This window comes from Apteryx mantelli, chromosome 38 (assembly GCF_036417845.1).
Source record: "Apteryx mantelli isolate bAptMan1 chromosome 38, bAptMan1.hap1, whole genome shotgun sequence".
Classification (NCBI taxonomy): domain Eukaryota; kingdom Metazoa; phylum Chordata; class Aves; order Apterygiformes; family Apterygidae; genus Apteryx; species Apteryx mantelli.
The window spans coordinates 385,215-403,374 of NC_090015.1; the positions used below are offsets into that span (position 1 = coordinate 385,215).

Consider the following 18,160-nt stretch of genomic DNA (forward strand, 5'->3'; position numbering starts at 1 on the left):
GGAGGGGCTTGGGCCGGCCCCGCCCCGGGGAGGAGCCAGCGCGAGCCCCGCCCACAGGGGGAGGGGGTTGCACACAAGCACCCACCCCTCAGAGGGAGGAGCCAGCACAAGTCCCACCCACAAGGGGCAGGCCCCAAAGCCCCACCCCTGCAGGGGAGGGGGCAGGTGTCATCCCCTCCCCGAGAGGGGCGGAGCTTCCACAAGCCCCACCCCCTCCCCCACACAGAGTGATTTGACCTAAAACCCTTTCCTCCCTGCCTGGGTCACGCCTTAGTGGGGCAGGGCCACACTGAGCCCCACCCCCTTCCCTGAGGGGGGAGAGGGGAGGATGGCTCCGCCCCTGGCAGCCCCAGGGGGCGGGGCTCAAGCCAGGAGGGGGCAGGGGAGGAGGGGAGGCCACGCCCATCCCCCACCCCCCTCCCCCCCCAAATCAGTGCATAGCTTCAATTAAAGAACCTCGTCGAGTCGGGGACCCTGGCGTCCGGGCGCCGCCCCTCCCCCCGCCCCCGGCAGGACGGGGGCCCCGGCATCCGGGCGGGGGCCACCCCCCCGGCATCCATCTTGTGCGACCCCCGGCGTCCATTTTGCGGGGGCCCCGGCACCCGGGCGTCCGTCCCGCAGGGATCCCAGCGCCTGGATGTCTGTCCGTCTCGAAGGGGCCCCGGCGTCCAGGCATCTGTCCCAGCAGGGGCCCCAGCGTCTGGGCCACAAGGACCCCGGCGTTCGGGCATCCATCTTGCAGGAAGCCTGGTATCCAGGAGCCTGTCCCACAGGGACTCTGGCATCCATCTTGCACGGCCCCCCGGCATCCAGGTGTCCATCCCACAGGGACCCCGGCGTCCAGGCGTCCGTTTTGTGGGGACCCCAGCATCCGGGCCACGAGGACCCCAGCGTCCGGCCGTCCGTCTCGAAGGGGCCCCGGCGTCCGGGCGTCCGTCCCGCGGCGGCCCCGGCCTCCGGGCCTAGCTGTCCTTGAGCAGCAGCTTCTCCTCGGGGAGGCGGAAGGGGGCGGGGCCGGGCGCGGGGGCGGGGCCGGGGGTGGGGGCGGGGGCGGCCCCCCCGGGGGGCTCCTGGCACAGGCGGGCGCAGGCCTCGGGGCTGACGTGGCGGCAGGAGCGCAGGTCGACGCGGCGCAGGCGCGGGCAGCGCCGCAGCGCCGGCAGGCACTGGTCCGTCAGCCGCTGGCACCCTGCGGGCCCCGCGCCCGTCACCGCCTCGCCGGCACCGCGCATGGGGGCGTCACGACGGGGACACCGCGATGGGGACGGGGACACTGCGATGGGGACCCCGGGACGGGGACGGGGGCGTCATGATGGGGACACCACGACGGGGACACCGCGACGGGGATGGGGGTGTCGCAACAGGGACACAGACACTGGGATGGGAACACTGGCATGGGGACATCAGGAGGGGGACACCACGATGGGGCAGGGAAGGGGACACGAGCGTGGGGATGGGGACACCCCGATGGGGACAAGGACATTGGGAGGGGGAGGGGGACACCGTGATGGGGACCAGGACCTTCAGGATGGTGGCACAGAGGCAGGGAAGGGGACACGAGCGTGGGGATGGGGACACTGGAGTAAGGACGAGGACACCAAGATGGGGACGAGGACATTGGGAGGGGAACGGGGACCTTGGGACAGGGACAAGGGCATTGGGACGGGGACGAGGATGTTGGGAAGGAGCCGCCAGGACAGGGACCCTGGGATGGGGACAAGGATGTTGGGATGGGGATGAGGACATTGGGAAGAGGACGGGGATGTTGGGATGGGGATGAGGACGTTGGGATGGGGTGAAGATGTTGGGAAGGAAACACCAGGATGGGCACCCTGGGATGGGGACGAGGATGTCGGGAAGAGGATGGAAACCCTGGGACGGGGATGAGGATGTTGGGATGGGGACGAGGACGTTGGGAAGGAGCTGCCAGGACAGGGACCGTGGGATGGGGACAAGGATGTTGGGATGGGGACGAGGACGTCGGGAAGAGGATGGAGACCCTGGGACGGGGATGAGGATGTTGGGATGGGGACGAGGACGTCGGGAAGGAGCTGCCAGGACGGGGCCAGGGCCGGCCCAGCACGGGGAGGTGGGGACGGTGCCCGGCGGCGGGTGCGCGCGTCCGTCCGTCCCCCCCGAACGCGTCCGTCCCCCCCGAACGCGTCCGTCCCCCAACGCATCCGTCCCCCCGACCGCGTCCGTCCCCCCAGCGCGCCCCCCGCCGCGGGCGGCACCTGCGAGGTTGAGCTCGGCCAGGCTGTGGCGCAGGCCGGCGAGGGCGGCGAGGGCGCCGTCGCCCAGCTGCCCGCAGTGGCTGAGGTCCAGGCAGGCGAGCTGGGGCGCCTGGCGAGCCACCAGCCGCAGCGACGCCTCCGTCACCTCCAGCCCCGCCAGCCGCAGCTCCACCAGGTTCGCCAGCCGCCCCCGGCCCTCGGGGGGCCCTGCGGGCGCGTCAGCCGGCGACGGGGGCGGCGGGCGGGCGGGCGGGGGGGGACCCGGCCCCACACGGGGAGCCCGGCCCCACATGGGGAGCCCGGCCCCGCACGGACACCTCCAGCCCCACACGGACACCTCCAGCCCCACACGGGGAGCCCGGCCCCACACGGACACCTCCAGCCCCACACAGACACCTCCAGCCCCACACGGACACCTCCAGCCCCGCACAGACACCTCCAGCCCCACACAGACACCTCCAGCCCCACCTGGCCACCTCCAGCCCCACACGGGGAGCCCGGCCCCACACAGACACCTCCAGCCCCACACGGGGAGCCTTGCCCCACACGGACACCTCCAGCCCCACACGGACCCCTCCAGCCCCGCACGGACCCCTCCAGCCCCGCACGGACACCTCCAGCCCCACACAGACACCCCGGCCCCACACGGACACCTCCAGCCCCGCACGGACACCTCCAGACCCGCACAGACACCTCCAGACCCACACAGACACCCTGGCCCCACACGGACACCTCCAGCCCCGCACGGACACCCCGGCCCCACACGGACACCTCCAGCCCCACACGGACACCTCCAGCCTCCCATGGCCACCTCCATCCCGACGTTGCCATCTCCATCCCCACCCGGCCACCTCCAGCCCCACACGGCCACCTCTGTCCCCACGCGGACACCCCGGCCCCCCATCTGGCCACCTCCAGTTCTCCACGGCCACCTCCATCCCCTCACAGCCACCCCGTGTCCCACCACGTCCTGCAATCATCTCCCCCCGTCACCACCTTGCCCATGTCCCCGTGTGTCCCCCCGTTCCCCCCCATGTCCCCCACGGCCCCCCACGTTGCTCCGTTTTCCATTTTCCCCATGTCTCCCTACATCCCACATGTCCTCCCATATCCCCCGTCTCCCCATAACTCCTGTGTCCCCCCATATTCCCCGTGATTCCCACACCATCCCTGTGCCCCCGTGCCACCACGTCCCCCCGTGTCCCCCCGCATCTGTCCCCATTTCCCATGTCCCCGCATCCCCGTCCCACATCTGTGTCCCCCCATGTCGACGTCCCCCTACGTCCCTCATGTCCCCCTGTCCCCCCCCATGTCCCACGTGTCCCCCCATGTCGACGTCCCCCGATGTCCCTCATGTCCCCCCCGTCCCCCCCCCGTCCCCCATATGTCCCCCCATGTCGACGTCCCCCCCCGTGCCCCCCGCGCCCCCCGTACCGGCCCGGGCGTCCCCCCCCGGCAGCAGCAGCTCCCGCAGCTGGGCGTCCTTGACGTCGGGGACCCAGCGGAGGTCGAGGAGGCGCAGGGAGGCCAGCGAGGCCGTGCTCAGCGCCGACACCGAGCACCACGAGCACCCGCTCAGCACCAGCTCCCGCAGCCCTGCGCGCCCACCCGTCAGCAGGGCCCCGGCGTCCGGGCCGCCCCCGCCCCCCCCCAGGGCTGCGGGGAGACCCTCGGGGGGCCCCGGCGTCCGGTGTGTCCCAACATGGGGACACGGGGGGGGCCCAGGCGTCCGGCGCGTCCCGACATGGGGACATGGGGGGGCCCCGGCGTCCGGCGCGTCCCGACCCGGGGACACGGGGGGGCCCAGGTGTCCGGGCACATCCCGACCTGGGGATATGGGGGGGCCCAGGCGTCTGGCGCATCCTGGCATGGGGACACGGGGGGGGCCCAGGTGTCTGGGCGCATCCCGACATGGGGACACGGGGGGGGCCCAGGCGTCCGGCGCATCCCGACCCGGGGACACGGGGGGGGCCCTGGCGTCCAGCGCATCCCGACATGGGGACACGGGGGGGCCCAGGTGTCCGGCACAACCCAACCCGGGGACACAGGGGGCCCCCGGCATCCGGGCTCACCCTGCAGGCGGCTGATGAGCCAGGAGAGCTGCTTGCGGGAGATGCTGGGCACAGGGACCCCGGCGTCCGGGCGCCTGTGTGCCCCCCTCCCCCCCCCATGGGGCCCCGGCGTCCGGGGCGCCTGTGTGCCCCCCTCCCCACCCCGCGGGGCCCAGGCGTCCGGGCTCACCCTGCCAGGCGGCTGATGAGCCAGGAGAGCTGCTTGCGGGAGATGCTGGGCACAGGGACCCCGGCGTCCGGGCGCCTGTGTGCCCCCCTCCCCCCGCCATGGGGCCCCGGCGTCCGGGCGCCTGTGTGCCCCCCTCCCCACCCCGCGGGGGCCCAGGCGTCCGGGCTCACCCTGCAGGCGGCTGATGAGCCAGGAGAGCTGCTTGCGGGAGATGCTGGTCCAGCTGAGGTCCAGGCTGGCCGGCTGCCGCCGGATGATGCCGCTCAGCATCGACGGCGTGATGGACTTGCGGCGGCTCAGGTCGATGCGGGTCCAGAGCCGCTTGTCGCAGCACCTGCCGGGGCGGGGGGGGGGGGTCAGGGGGGGTCAGGGGGCCCAGGCGTCCGGGCCCCGCCCCACCCCCCCCCAGGGCTCCTCGGGCCTGCGGGGGCCCAGGCGTCCGGGTGGCGCCGCGGCCGACAGCCCCCCGGGGAGCTTGAGGTGCCCCCGGCGGCCCGGCAGCTCCCGCGTCCTCCCAGCGACCCCCCCAGTGCTCCCAGTGACCTCCCAGTAACCCCCCACTGTGCTCCCAGTGCTCCCAGTGTCCCCCCAGTGCCTCCCAGTAACCCTAGGTGCCTCCCAGTGCTCCCGGCAGCCCCTCCAGCGCCTCCCAGTACCCTCCCAGTGCCTCCCAGTAACTCCCAGTGTCCCCCTAGCGCCTCTCAGTAACTCCCCAGTGCCTCCCAGTAACTCCTAGGTGCCTCCCAGTACTCCCAGCAGCCCCCACAGTGCCTCCCAGTGCCTCCCAGTAACCCTAGGTGCCTCCCAGTGCTCCCAGCAGCCCCCGTAGTGCCTCCAGTACCCTCCCAGTGCCTCCCAGTAACTCCCAGCAGCCCCCGCAGTGCTTCCCAGTACCCTCCCAGTGCCTCCCAGTAACTCCCAGTGTCCCCCCAGTGCCCTCCCAGTAACCCCTAGGTGCCTCCCAGTGCTCCCAGCAGCCCCTGCAGTGCCTCCCAGTACCCTCCCAGTGCCTCCCAGTAACTCCCAGCATCCCCCCAGTGCCTCCCAGCAGCCCCTGCAGTGCCTCCCAGTGCCTCCCAGAACCCCTAGGTGCCTCCCAGTGCTCCCAGCAGCCCCCGCAGTGCCTCCCAGTACCCTCCCAGTGTCTCCCAGTGCCTCCCAGTAACTCCAGCGTTCCCCAGTGCCTCCCAGCAGCCCCTGCAGTACCTCCCAGTGCCTCCCAGTAACTCCCAGTGTCCCCCCGGCGCCTCCCAGCGCCTCCCAGCGCCTCCCAGCGCCCCCGGCGCCCGCGGTACCCAGCGGCTCCAGGTGCGGCAGACGCGCATGCAGACGCAGAGCTCGCGGGACGAGAGGTGCAGGAAGACGCCGAGCCAGACGTCGCGCTGCATCACGTGGGCGGCGCCCGAGTCCAGCGGCAGCCGGTCGGGCTCGGGGCTGGCGGGGGGCGGCCGCACCACGTGCCGCTCCAGCGGGCGCCGGCGCCGCGGCGGCGACGGCACCAGGGGCCAGGCGCGCAGCCGCCCCCGCGCCGCCCCCCCCCCCCGCCGCTGCCGCCGCCACCGCGCGCGGGGACGACGATGCCGCCAGCGCTCGCGCGGGGCCCCCGGTGCCGTTGCGGGCGCCGGGCGGCCGGGGCTCCCCCTCGCTGCCGCCGCCCCTCCTCCTCCTCCTCGTCCTCCTCGTCCTCGTCCTCCTCGTCCTCGTCCTCGTCCCGCCCGGCGCCGCCACCGTCCTCCTCCTCCTCCTCCTCGGCGGGGCTGAAGGGCGGCGGGGGGCTGGCGCCGCTGCCCGAGTCGGAGTCGGAGTCGGAGCTGGAGCTGGAGCTGGCGGGGACCCGCTCCAGGAGGCGGCACATCTGCCGGAAGCGCTCCAGGCGCTCCCGCTGCGGCGTCCGGCACGGCGCCCCCGGGCCCTGCCGGCGCGCAGCCGTCACCGTCGGGATGGGGACAGCCATGGGGACAGCCGTGGGGATGGGGATGACTGGGGATGGCCACGGGGACTGGGACAGTGATGGGGACAGCCATGGGGACGGGGACAGCCATGGGGACAGCCATGGGGACAGGGACAACCCAGGCAAGTGCCCTCGGCGCCCCCCGGCCCTGCCGGCGCGCGCAGCCGTCACCATCATGGGGATGGGGACAGCAACAGGGACAACCGATTGGGGACGGCCATGGGGACGGCCATGGGGACGGGGATGGCCATGGGGACGGCCATAGGGATGACTATGGGGATGGAAACAGCGATGGGGACGGCCATGGGGACGCAGACGCCCATGGGGACAGCCATGGGGACAGGGACAACCTGGGTGAGCGCCCCCGGGCCCCGCCGGCCCGCAGCCGTCACCGGTCAGGATGGGGACAGCCATGGGGACAGCCGTGGGGATGCGGACGGCCATGGGGACGGCCATGGGGATGACTATAGGGATGGGCACAGCGATGGGGACGGCCATGGGGATGCAGACGCCCATGGGGACGGCCATGGGAACAGGGACAGCGATGGGGATGGGCACAGCGATGGGGACGCCCATGGGGACGTGGACGCCCATGGGGACAGCCATGGGGACAGGGACAACCCAACGAGCGCCCCAGGACACCGGCCACACGGGGACTGAGGGCACCTGGTCCTGGCTCAGCGCTGGGAACAAGCCTGGGGCACTGGGGGAGCCTGGTGACAACCGCGGGGACGCTGGAGGACCTTAAGGGCAACCTTGGGGACGTCGGGGACAGCCCTGGGGCTACTGGTGGCCCACGGGGGCAACTCCGGGGATGCTGGGGACAATCCGGGGATGCGGGGGGCCAGCGGGGCCGACCCTGGGGGTGCCAGGTGGGATGGGGACGCAGCGGGGACGCGGGGGGGGACACAGCAGGGACTCACCTCGGCGCCGGGGGGGCCGGAGCCCGGGGGCGGCACCTCAGGGGGCTCCAGCTCCGCCGGCCCCACGTGGCCCCAGGGCGTCCCGTCCGCCGCCTCCGCCTGCGGGACCCGCGTCAGCGCCCGGACGCCTGGGCCCCCGCTTCCGCCCGCCCTGGACGCCTGGGCCCCTGGGAGCTGCCTGCCCCGGACGCCTGGGCCCTGGGATCCCCCTGTCCCGGACGCCTGGGCCCCGGGATCCCCCCTGCCCCGACGCCTGGGCCCTTGGTGCCCCGGGGCACAGTGGGATGGGGAGGACGGGGGCGGGGGGGGGCGGGGGGGCGCTCACCTTTCCCAGGTGCTTTTCTCGGCCCCCTTTTAACTGCGCGAGAGAAAAACAGGGAGAAACGGCTGCGGCGCCGGACGCCTGGGTCCCTCCGGAGGCCCCGGACACCTGGGTCCCTTGGGGGGGGGGTGGGGGGGGGGCCCCCCTGATGCCTGGGACACTTCGGGGGGTGGGGGGGGTCCCGGACGCCTGGGTCCCTCCTGGGGGGGAAGGAGAAGCCCCCCCCGCCCCCGCCCGGACGCCTGGGCCCTCACTTTCTGCCGGGGGGCGGCGTCGGGGGCGCCGGGGTCGCGGCGGCGCTTGTGGGGCGCCTCGTCGGGGGGCCCGGGGGGCGGCGGCGGCCCCCGGCGCTTGGGGGGGGGCTCCTCGGTCAGGCGCCAGCGCCCCCCCCTCGTCCCCGTTGTCCGCCCGGCGCTTGGCGCCGCCGTCGCCCGCGTCCTGGGGGGGGGAAGGAGAGCGGTGCTGGGCCCCCGCGCGGCACGGGGGGGCCCAAAACCGTTGGGGGGGCCCAAAACCCAGGAAACCCCCCAAACCCAGGAACCCTGAAAACCCCAAACCCCCCCAAAAACCGCGGAATCCCCCCAAAACTCCCTGCTGCTCCCCAGCCCCAGGCACCCTCAAAACCCAGGGACCCCCCCAGCCACCCCAGGCCCCCCCAGACTCCCCCTGGTCCCGTGTCCCCCCCATAACCCCCCCCAGCCCATGGCCCCCCCGGGTCCCCCCACACTCACCTTGGCGCTGCGCCCCCCAGCCCCACAGCTGCCTCCCCAGCCCACAGCTGCCCCCATGGCCCCCCCTGTCTCCCCCCCGCTCACCTTGGCACTGCACCCCAAGTCCCCCCCCAGCCCCATAGCCACCCCCGTGTCCCCCCCCGTGTCCCCCCCCTGCTCACCTTGGCGCTGTGCCCCCAGCCCCACAGCCCCCCCCATGTCCTCCCTCATTTCCCCCCCACACCTTGGCGCTGTGCCCCCCCAGCCCCATAGCCTCCCCCCCATCCCCCCCCCGCTCACCTTGGCGCTGCACCCCCTGGCTCCACAGCAGCCCCCCCAGCCCCATAGCTGCCCCCATGGCCCCCCCCATCCCCCCCCTGCTCACCTTGGCGCTGTGCCCCCAGCCCCATAGCCTCCCCCCCGTCCCCCCCCCGCTCACCTTGGCGCTGTGCCCCCCAGCCCCATAGCCTCCCCCCCGTCCCCCCCCCCGCTCACCTTGGCGCTGTGCCCCCCAGCCCCATAGCCTCCCCCCCCGTCCCCCCCCCGCTCACCTTGGCGCTGCACCCCCCGGCTCCACAGCAGCCCCCCCAGCCCCATAGCACCCCCATGGCCCCCCCATGGTCCCCCCCGCTCACCTTGGCGCTGTGTCCCCTGGCTCCCCCAGCCCCATAGCACCCCCATGGCCCCCCCATGGTCCCCCCTGCTCACCTTGGCGCTGTGTCCCCTGGCTCCCCCAGCCCCATAGCTGCCCCCATGGCCCCCCCCGTCCCCCCCCCGCTCACCTTGGCGCTGCGCCCCTCCCGCTTGCACTTGGGACACTCCCAGCAGTTGGGGATCTCGGGGTTGATCACGGCCTCGGCCCGGCCCATCTGCGGGGGAGGTGGGGCGGGGGGGGGTCAGAGCCGCCCCCGGGGCCCAGGCGTCCGGGCGCCCCCCTCCCACGGGACCCAGGTGTCCAGGCGCCCCCCACCCAAACCAGGGGACCCAGGCGTCCGGGCCCCCCACAAGAAGGGGCCCAGGTGTTCTGGGCTGTGCCCCCCTCGCCCCCAAGGGGCCCCGGTGTCCGGGTCACCTCCCCCCGCCCCCAAACCAGAGGTCCCCCCTCCCCCCCCAGGCCCAGGCGTCCAGGTGCCCCCCTTCCACACCCCCCCCCGGGGCCCAGGCGTCCGGGCGCCCCCCCCACCCCCTCCGCCCCCCCCCAAGGGGCCCAGGCGTCCGGGTGCCCCCCCCCACCCCCTCCGCCCCCCCCCCCAAGGGGCCCAGGCATCCAGGCGCCCCCCCCACCCCCTCCGCCCCCCCCCAAGGGGCCCAGGCATCCAGGCGCCCCCCCCCACCCCCTCCGCCCCCCCCCAAGGGGCCCAGGCGTCCGGGCGCCCCCCCCAAGGGGCCCAGGCGTCCGGGTGCCCCCCCCCCAAGGGGCCCAGGCGTCCGGGCACCTGGAGGCAGCGGGGGTGGACGATCTCGCTGCAGATGCTGCACTCCATGAGCGAGAGCTCGAAGCGCTCCTCCGCCGCCGCCGCCGCCTCCTCGCGCCCGGCCTCGCCGCACGCCAGGCACACGGCCGTGTGGGGCAGCACCGGCTGCGGGGGGGCGCGGGGGGGGGACATGGGGGTCAGGGCTGCCCCACGGCGCCCCACGGCGCCCCCACGCCCCCCCATGGTGTCCCCCTGCCCCCCCAGGCAGCCTCGCCGCACGCCAGGCACACGGCCGTGTGGGGCAGCACCGGCTGGGGGGGGGCACGGGGGGGGACATGGGGGTCAGGGCTGCCCCACAGTGTCCCCCGGCCCCCCAGGACCCCCCCAGCCCCACGGTGCCCCACGGCGGCCGCTCACCGCGGTGCACTGCCGCAGCAGGCAGCTCTGCTTCATGCGCCCGGGGCCGCCGAACTTCTTCATGTCGCGGCAGAAGTGGCACTCGCCGCACTCGGAGCGCAGGCAGGCCCGGCACCTCCGGCACCGCGTCCGGCGCCGCCGCGCTGCCGCCCCCCCCCCCGCGGCTCGACGGCATTGGCCCCGGCTCCGCGCCTACGCCGGGCTGCCCCGCCGCCCCCGCGGGGGGACCGGGGAACGGTGGGGACATCACGGGGAACATCAGAGGAACATCATGGGGACATCAAAGGAACATCATGGGGACATCAGAGGAACATCATGGGGACATCGCGGCAACATCATGGGAACGCCACGGGAACATCGCGGGGACCAGAGGGATCACGCGGGGACATCAACCGCGTGGGGACGTCGCGGGATCGGGGACCCCGTGGGGACACCACGGGGACATCACAGGAACATCACGAGAACATTGCAGGCACCACAGGGGTCGCAGGGGAACATCAACCGTGCAGGGATATCGGGGGGATTAGGGATCCCATGGGGACACCACAGAGACCGGAGCATCATGGATATCGCGGGGACATCACGGGCACCACAGGGAGCATGCGGACATCACAGGAACGTCAGAAGAGCATCACGAGAACATCGTGGGGACGGGGGTTATGTGGGGACATCGACCATGCGCGGACATCGGGGGGATCGGGGACATCATGGGGACATCAAAAGGACAGGGGTCATGTGGGGACATCAACCATGCAGGAACACCGTGGGGATTGGGGACCCCATGGGGACATCATGGACACCAAAGCATCAGGAACACCATGAGGACGTGACAAGGATGGGGACCGTGTGGGGACATTGACCATGCAGGGACATCATGGGGACCAAGGACCCCGTGGGGACATCATGCAAACCAGAACATCATGGACATTACAGGGACATCACAGGGACGGGGATCACGTAGGGACACCACAAGGACCAGGACATCATGAACATCATGGTGACACCGCGGGCACAGGAGTCACATGAGGACATTGACCATACGGGGACATTGCGGGGATCAGGGACCCCACGGGGACATCACGGGGATGTCGCGGGAACGGGGATCACGCAGGGACAGGGATCGTGCAGGGACATCACGGGCACCAGGGCCATCACGGGGACATCAAGGGCACAAGGGCGTCACGGACGTCGCAGGGACGTCACAGGGACCAGGGACCCCCATGGGGACACCATGGAGACCAGGCCATCGTGGCATCGCGAGGACATCACGGGGACGTCCACCATTCACGAACACCACGGGGACGGGGGCATCGCAGACGTCACGGGGACATCACAGGGACGGGGATGTCGCGGGGATGTCGAAGGAACCAGGGCGTTGTGGGTGGCAGAGGGACATCGTGGGGACATTGCGGCACCGGGGGATGTCGCAGGTACCACCAGCATCGTGGGGACATCGCAGGCAGCCGGAACGTCACAGTGACATCGCAGGCACCGAGACGTTGGCATGTCGTGGGGACGTCATGGACGCCAGGAGCATCGTGGGGACGTCGCAGGCACAGGGGACATCGAGGGGACGTCATGGGTACAGGGAACATCGTGGGGACGTCGCAGGCGCCAGGGCCATCGCAGGGATGTTGTGGACACCGGAGACGTTGTGGGGAGACCAGGAACATCGTCGGGGCGTTGCGGGGACATCACAGGTGCCAGGAACATCGCGGAGATGTTGGGGACAGCAGGGACACCGTGGGGACGTCGTGGACATCAGGAGCATCGTGGGGACGTCGTAGACACCGGGGACGTCGTGGAAATGTTGCGGACGCCAAAAACATCATGGGGATGTTGCGGACGCCAGGAACGTTGCGGACACCAGGGATGTCACGGACACCAGGAATGTCACGGACACCAGGGACACCGCAGGGACGTTGTAGATCCCGGGGACGTCGTGGGAGCATCGCAGACACCAGGAACACCGCGGGGACGTCGTGGATCCCAGGGACATCGCGGACACCGGGGACACGGCGGGCGCGGGCGGAAGACGAGGAGAACCGGGAGATGCTCGGTGAGAGCCGGCCCTGCCCCGGGGCGCCCCGACACCGGGGGGGGGGGACGATGACGCCGCGCTGGGGACACCGGGGGGGGGAACCTCCCGGGGGACGGGGGGGGGGTCAAACCGGGTTGGCAGCGCCGGGGGGACGCGGGGACACCCGGACGCCTGGGTCCCCGGGGAGGGGGGGGGCGGATAGGGAGCCGGACACCTGGGCCCCCCGGACGCCTGGGCCCCATGGCCAAGGCCTGTCACTGGGGGGGGGGGGGATCGGGGTCCCCTCGGGGTCCCGGTGCAGGGGGGGCCCGATACGGGGGGGGCCCGGCGCGGGGGGGGGGTCCGGTCTCACCTGCTGGCGGTCGCCGGGGCCGGGCGCGGAGCCATCGCCGGGGCCGCGCGGTGGGGCCGGGCCGCGCGGTGGGGCCGGGCCGGGCCGGGCCGGGCCGGGGGGGTCCGCGGCGGCCGCCGCCCCCCCGCGTCCCCCCCCCCGGGCGGGGCCCCCCCGCTTAGCGCGGCGGCGGCGGCGGCGGCGGGGGGGGCGGGGGAGGGGGAGGGGCGGCCGCCGCGGGCCCCCCCCTCCCCCCGGGGGCGGGCGGGGGAGGGGGGGTGGCGGCGGGGGGCGGGGGGGGCCGCGGGCGCCCCGCCCCCACCCCCACCCCCGCCCCTCCCCCCGCGGCGGGGCTCAGCGGGGTCGCGGCGGGAGCGGGGGGGGCGGCCGCCCCTCCCCCACCCGCATGCGGAGGGGGCGGGGCCGGCGGCGGCCCCTCCCCCTGCCTGCCCGCCCCTCCCCCCCTGCGCGGCGGGGCGGGGGAGGGGCGCCGCCCTCCCCCCCGCTTAGCGCGGCGGCGGCGGCAGCGGCAACGGCGGCGGCGGCGGCGGCTGCTCGGTGCGGGCGGGCGGGCGGCGGCGCGGCCTCCGCCGTGGCCCCGCCCCCGCCGCCCACGCGAAATGGCGCCGCGCGCGGGGCGCGCCGGGAGTCGTAGTCCCGCGGCGCCGGGCGGCGCGGCGGGCGCGCGGGGGCCGCCGGGAGATGGAGGCGGTGGCGGCCCCGCCCCCGCGCTGCTTGCGCACGCGCCTCACCTCCCTCCCCGCCCCGGGAAGTGACGTTTTCTGCCGCCGCCTGGAGAGGAAGTCGCCTCCGCGCCCTCCCGCCCCCGCCGGAAGTGGACTGTGTAGGGCGCGGGCGGATGATAGAGACTCGCGGAGGACTCGCCCCGCCCGCGCCCGCGGGTACGCCCCCGCCCCGGCACCATCGAGTGGGCGGCGCGCGCGGACAGAGCGTCCCGCCGCGGCCCCCGGCGCCCCCTTCAGCCCGCCCGGCGCGGCGCGGGTTAACACCATCGAGCGGGCGGTCCTCCGGGCGGCCGCGAGCGGCCCCAGGGCGCGGGGGCGGAAGCGGGCGGGCCCGGAGGCCCGCGACAATAGCGGCGCTTCCTGCACCGGGGCCCGGCGGCCCCGCGCGGCGGGCGGGGGCAGCGGGGGCGGCGGGGGCCGGGGCTGCCGCCGCCGCCGCGGGGTGCATGGAGGGGGCCCCGCGGGCGGTGAGTGGCGCCGGGGGGGCCGCGGCGGGGAGGGGGCCGGTGCCGTAGGGGGGGCCGGGGCGGATCGGGGGGGGCCCGGGGCAGATCTCGGTGTCCCGGGGCAGATCTGGGGGGTCCCGGGGCAGATCTGGGGGGTCTCAGGGCAGGTGTTGGGGCCCCTGGGGCAGATCTAGGGGCCCCCGGGGCAGATCCGGGGGGCCCCGTGTGGGGCCGCGCCGCGCCGGGGGGCCTTGTCTCACCCCATCTCCCCCCCAGGGCCGGGGGCTGACGGCGTCGGGGGCCCCGAGATGGACGACGGGGGGGCGCTGGGCCAGGCCCCCCCGGAGCTGCTCCGCGACGCCAGCGCCCCGGGTAAGGCGGGGGGGGTATTGCCCCGGGGGGGGGCCCGGACACCTGGGCCCCCCCTGCCGGCCGCACTGTGGGTGCCGCGGTGACCCGGGGGGCCCCGGACACCTGGGCCCCCCCCGAGCCCCTGTCTGTGTCCGCAGGGTTCCCACTGCCCGGCCCCGAGGAGCCCGGCATCCCCCCGGCCCGGGGCGGCCGTGCAGGTGAGGGGCCGGAGACGGGGGTGTGGGGCTGGAGAAGGGGATGTGGGGCTGGAGAAGGGGATATGGGGACAGGAAGGGAATACAGGGGTGGGGAGACGGATGGAGAGATGGACAGAGGGACACAGGGATGGGGGGGGGATGCAGGGATGGAGAAAAGCTTACAAGGACTGAAAAAAGGGACGGAGGAATGGATGTGGGGATGGAGACAGGGATGTGAGCATGGAGCGAACAATGGAACAAAAAACAGAGGAATGGAAGAGATAAGGAAAAAGGAATGAAAAAATGAAAAAGTTGAAAAAATGAACAGAAGCAGGGACATGGGGACGGAGACAGAAATGGGAAAAGACATGGGAACAGAAACAGTCACGTGGGAATAGAAGAAAAGAGGGTAGAGAAATGAAAGAAGGAATGAACTGATGGATGCGGGGATGGATGTGGGGATGGAAGCAGGGTTATGGGGATGGAGGAGGGAGTGGAACAAGACACTGGGGAACGGAGCAAGGGATGGAAAAAGGGATGGAGAAAGAGATGAAGTGATGGATGTGGGGATGGATGCGAAGATGGGGCGAAAGATGCAGGAATGCAGAAAGGGATGGAGAGGAAGATGGAGGCATGTAGGAAGGGATGAAGGGAAGGATGTGGGGCCAGATGGAGGCTGGGGCTGACGCCGCCGTCCCGTCCCTGTGCCCGCAGGTTCCTCCCGCTCGCCGTCCCCGTCCCCGCCATCCTCGCTGCGGGGCGGCCGCGCCGGAGCCGGAGCCGGAGCTGTGTCCAGAGCTGGAGCTGTGGCCGGAGCCGGAGCCGTGGCCGTGGCCGTGGCCGGACGCGGAGCGGGGCCGGGCCGGGGGTGGCCGCGGCGGCGCCGGGGCTCCCCGCGGCGGCGCTGGCCGGGCGCGGGGCCAGGCCGGGGAGCGTCCGCGCCGGCGCGGGCCTTCGAGTGCGGCGAGTGCGGGAAGCGCTTCGGCCTGAGCTCCCACCTCATCCGGCACCAGCGGAGCCACACGGGCGAGCGGCCCTTCGGCTGCGGCGCCTGCGGCAAGGCCTTCGCCCAGCGCTCCGACCTGGCGCGCCACCAGCGCACGCACACGGGCGAGCGCCTCTACCGCTGCGGCGACTGCGGCAAGCGCTTCGCCGAGAGCTCCCACCTGCTGCGCCACCGCGTCACCCACTCGGGCGAGCGGCCCTTCCAGTGCCGCGTCTGCGGCAAGAGCTACGGCGACAGCTCCTACCTGGCCGTGCACCAGCGCGCCCACACCGGCGCCCGGCCCTACCGCTGCCCCCGCTGCGGCAAGGCCTTCGCCCGCAGCTCCACCCTCGCCCGCCACCAGCGCGTCCACGGCCCCGCCCCCGGCCCTGGCCCCGCCCCCGGCCCCTGGGTGGGGCGGGGCCGGGGGCGGGGCCGGGCACGCCCCCCCGAGGAGGAGGAGGAGGAGCGGCAGGAAGGCTGGGAAGGGCTCGGACGCATCGGACACGCCCCCTCGGGGAAGCTCCGCCCCCCAGCTGGCACGTGGCAGGGGCTCGCACTCGATGGGCACACCCCCTCGGGGAAGCTCCGCCCTCAAGATGGTGAGTGGGAGGAGCTTGGACGCATTGGACACACCCCCTCGGGAAAGCTCTGCCCTCAAGAGGATGCGTGGGAAGCGCTTGGACACGCCTCCTTGGGGAAGCCTCACCTTCAAGATGGTGAGTGGGAGGAGCTTGGATGCCCCAGACACTCCCCCTCGAGGAAGCTCCGCCCTCAAGATGGCAGGTGGGAGGAGCTCAGGCACAGACATGTTCTCTTGGAGAAGCTCCACCCCCAAGAGGATGTGTGGGAAACACTTGGACACGCCCCCTCGGGGAAGCTCCGCCCTCAAGATGGCAAGTGGGAGGAGCTTGGACACATCAGACACACCTCGGGGAAGCTCCGCCCCCAAGAGGATGTGTGGGAAGCACTTGGACACGCTCCCTTGGGGAAGCCCTGCCCCCAAGATGGCGAATGGGAGGAACCTGGACATGGACACGCCCCTTCAGGGGAGCCCCGCCCCCAAGAGGACACACAGGAGGGGCTGGGGCATGGACACGCCCCCTTGTGGAAGCTCCACCCCAAAGAGGACATGTGGGAGGGGCTGGGATACGCCCCCCTGGGGAAGCCCCACCCCAGAGAGGACAAGTGGGAGGGGCTCAGACACGGACACACCCTGCTGGGGAAGTCCCGCCCTGGTGATGATGAATGGGTGGGGCTCAGGCACTGCCCCGCCTCCCCAGACAAAGAGCCCCGCCCCCCAGAAGGTGGGTGGGAGGAGCTCAGGCACAGCCCTGCCACCTCTGAGGATGGACCCCACCCACCCGGAGAGCCATGGGTGGGGCTGGGGGGAAGCTCCGCCTCCTCAGAGGATGAGCCCTGCCCCTCAGAGGATGAGTGGGAGGAGCTGATGGACTGCCCCGCCCCTGCGGCGGGTGAGCCACACCCCCTGGGTGAGAGGTGGGTGGGGCTGGGGCAGAGCCCCACCCCCTCAGAGGAGGAGTCGGATCCAGCAGAGTGGGAGGAGCCTCTGCACTGCCCTGCCCCCCTGAGACAGCGAGGGCTCCCAGTGGGAGATGGGTGGGTGGGGCCTGAGCGTGGCTCCGCCCCTGCAGGCGGGTGGGAGGAGCTGGGGCACTGCCCTGCCCACTCGGGTCAGAAGCCCCACCCCCTGGGCATGTGGGCAGGGCTGCGAGGTGGCCCTGCCCCGGCAGACGGGGCCTCCAGCCTATCGGAGGAAGAGGAGGATGGGTGGGCGGGGCCGGTAGGGGCCACCAAGCCCCACCCCCTGCCCGAGGCCCCGCCCACCCCTCCTCCCGCCACCAATCACCTGCGGATCGTGGGGTGGCAGTGGGGGGTGGAGTGAGCCGGCGACTGGGGGGGGTGTTGCTAGGCAACGCCAGTTGCTCGGCAATGGGGGTGCCAGACAGGGCAGGGGGCGGGGCTTCTGTGTTGCCAGGCGACCATTGCTAAGGGCGACCCCCCCTCACCCACTTGCCGGAGTGGGAGGTCAATGGGGATCAATAAAGACCTGACGAGCACTTGGCTCCGCCTCCTTCTGCATCCGGGAACCCCCCCAAAGGGACCCAGGCATCCGGGAACCCCCCCCAAAGGGACCCAGGCATCCGGGAACCCCCCCCAAAGGAACCCAGGTGTCCAGGACCCCCCCCAAAGGGACCCAGGCATCCGGGAACCCCCACCCCAAAGGAACCCAGGCATCTGGGAACCCCCCCAAAGGGACCCAGGCATCCGGGAACCCCCCTCAAAAGGACCCAGGCGTCCGGGAACCCCCCCCCAAAGGGACCCAGGCATCCGGGAACCCCCCCCAAAGGGACCCAGGCGTCCAGGAACCCCCCCCAAAGGAACCCAGGTGTCCAGGACCCCCCCCCAAAAGGACCCAGGCATCCAGGACCCCCCCCAAAGGGACCCAGGTGTCCAGGACCCCCCCAAAGGGACCCAGGCGTCCGGGACCCCCCCCCCAAAGGGACCCAGGCGTCCAGGACCCCCCCCAAAGGGACCCAGGTGTCTGTGAACCCCCCCACAAGGGACCCAGGCGTCTGGGACCCCCCCCCAAAGGGACCCAGGCGTCCGGGAACCCCCCTCAAAAGGACCCAGGCATCCAGGACCCCCCCCCAAAGGGACCCAGGTGTCTGTGAACCCCCCCAAAGGGACCCAGGCGTCCGGGAACCCCCTGCAAAGGGACCCAGGCGTCCGGGTGCCTCTTCCTGCCCACCCCCCAGAGGGGGCTGGTGAAGGGCCGCCTGTGGCGTCCCCCATTGGCTGCTGCCCGGCCGACTGCCAGCCCTGCCC

At 73.2% G+C, this 18,160-nt stretch overlaps 2 protein-coding genes across 3 annotated transcripts; one reads left to right on the plus strand and one right to left on the minus strand.

Moving 5' to 3' along the window:
* Positions 1-962: 962 nt before the first annotated feature.
* Positions 963-12,158, minus strand: FBXL19 (F-box and leucine rich repeat protein 19). The gene is given in 13 exon segments (XM_067314880.1): positions 963-1,189; positions 2,235-2,441; positions 3,669-3,830; positions 4,646-4,808; positions 5,771-5,946; positions 6,021-6,387; positions 7,350-7,448; positions 7,675-7,707; positions 7,926-8,060; positions 8,062-8,109; positions 9,164-9,250; positions 9,818-9,961; positions 10,214-12,158. Coding segments are annotated over 13 exon segments (1,911 nt in total). The 5' UTR covers positions 10,277-12,158.
* A 1,562-nt stretch (positions 12,159-13,720) lies between these two features.
* On the plus strand, positions 13,721-17,391 carry LOC136995138 (uncharacterized). 2 transcript variants are annotated; one of them, XM_067314910.1, is made up of 4 exons: positions 13,721-13,798; positions 14,054-14,149; positions 14,287-14,346; positions 15,040-17,391. In XM_067314910.1, exons 2-4 carry the CDS (start codon positions 14,086-14,088, stop codon positions 17,214-17,216), a joined length of 2,301 nt encoding a protein of 766 aa, XP_067171011.1. In that variant the 5' UTR covers positions 13,721-13,798; positions 14,054-14,085; the 3' UTR covers positions 17,217-17,391. The 2 variants fall into 2 exon arrangements, with proteins under 2 accessions (XP_067171011.1, XP_067171013.1); XM_067314912.1 differs by lacking the exon at positions 13,721-13,798 and having other exon boundaries at positions 13,897-14,149.
* Positions 17,392-18,160: the final 769 nt, after the last annotated feature.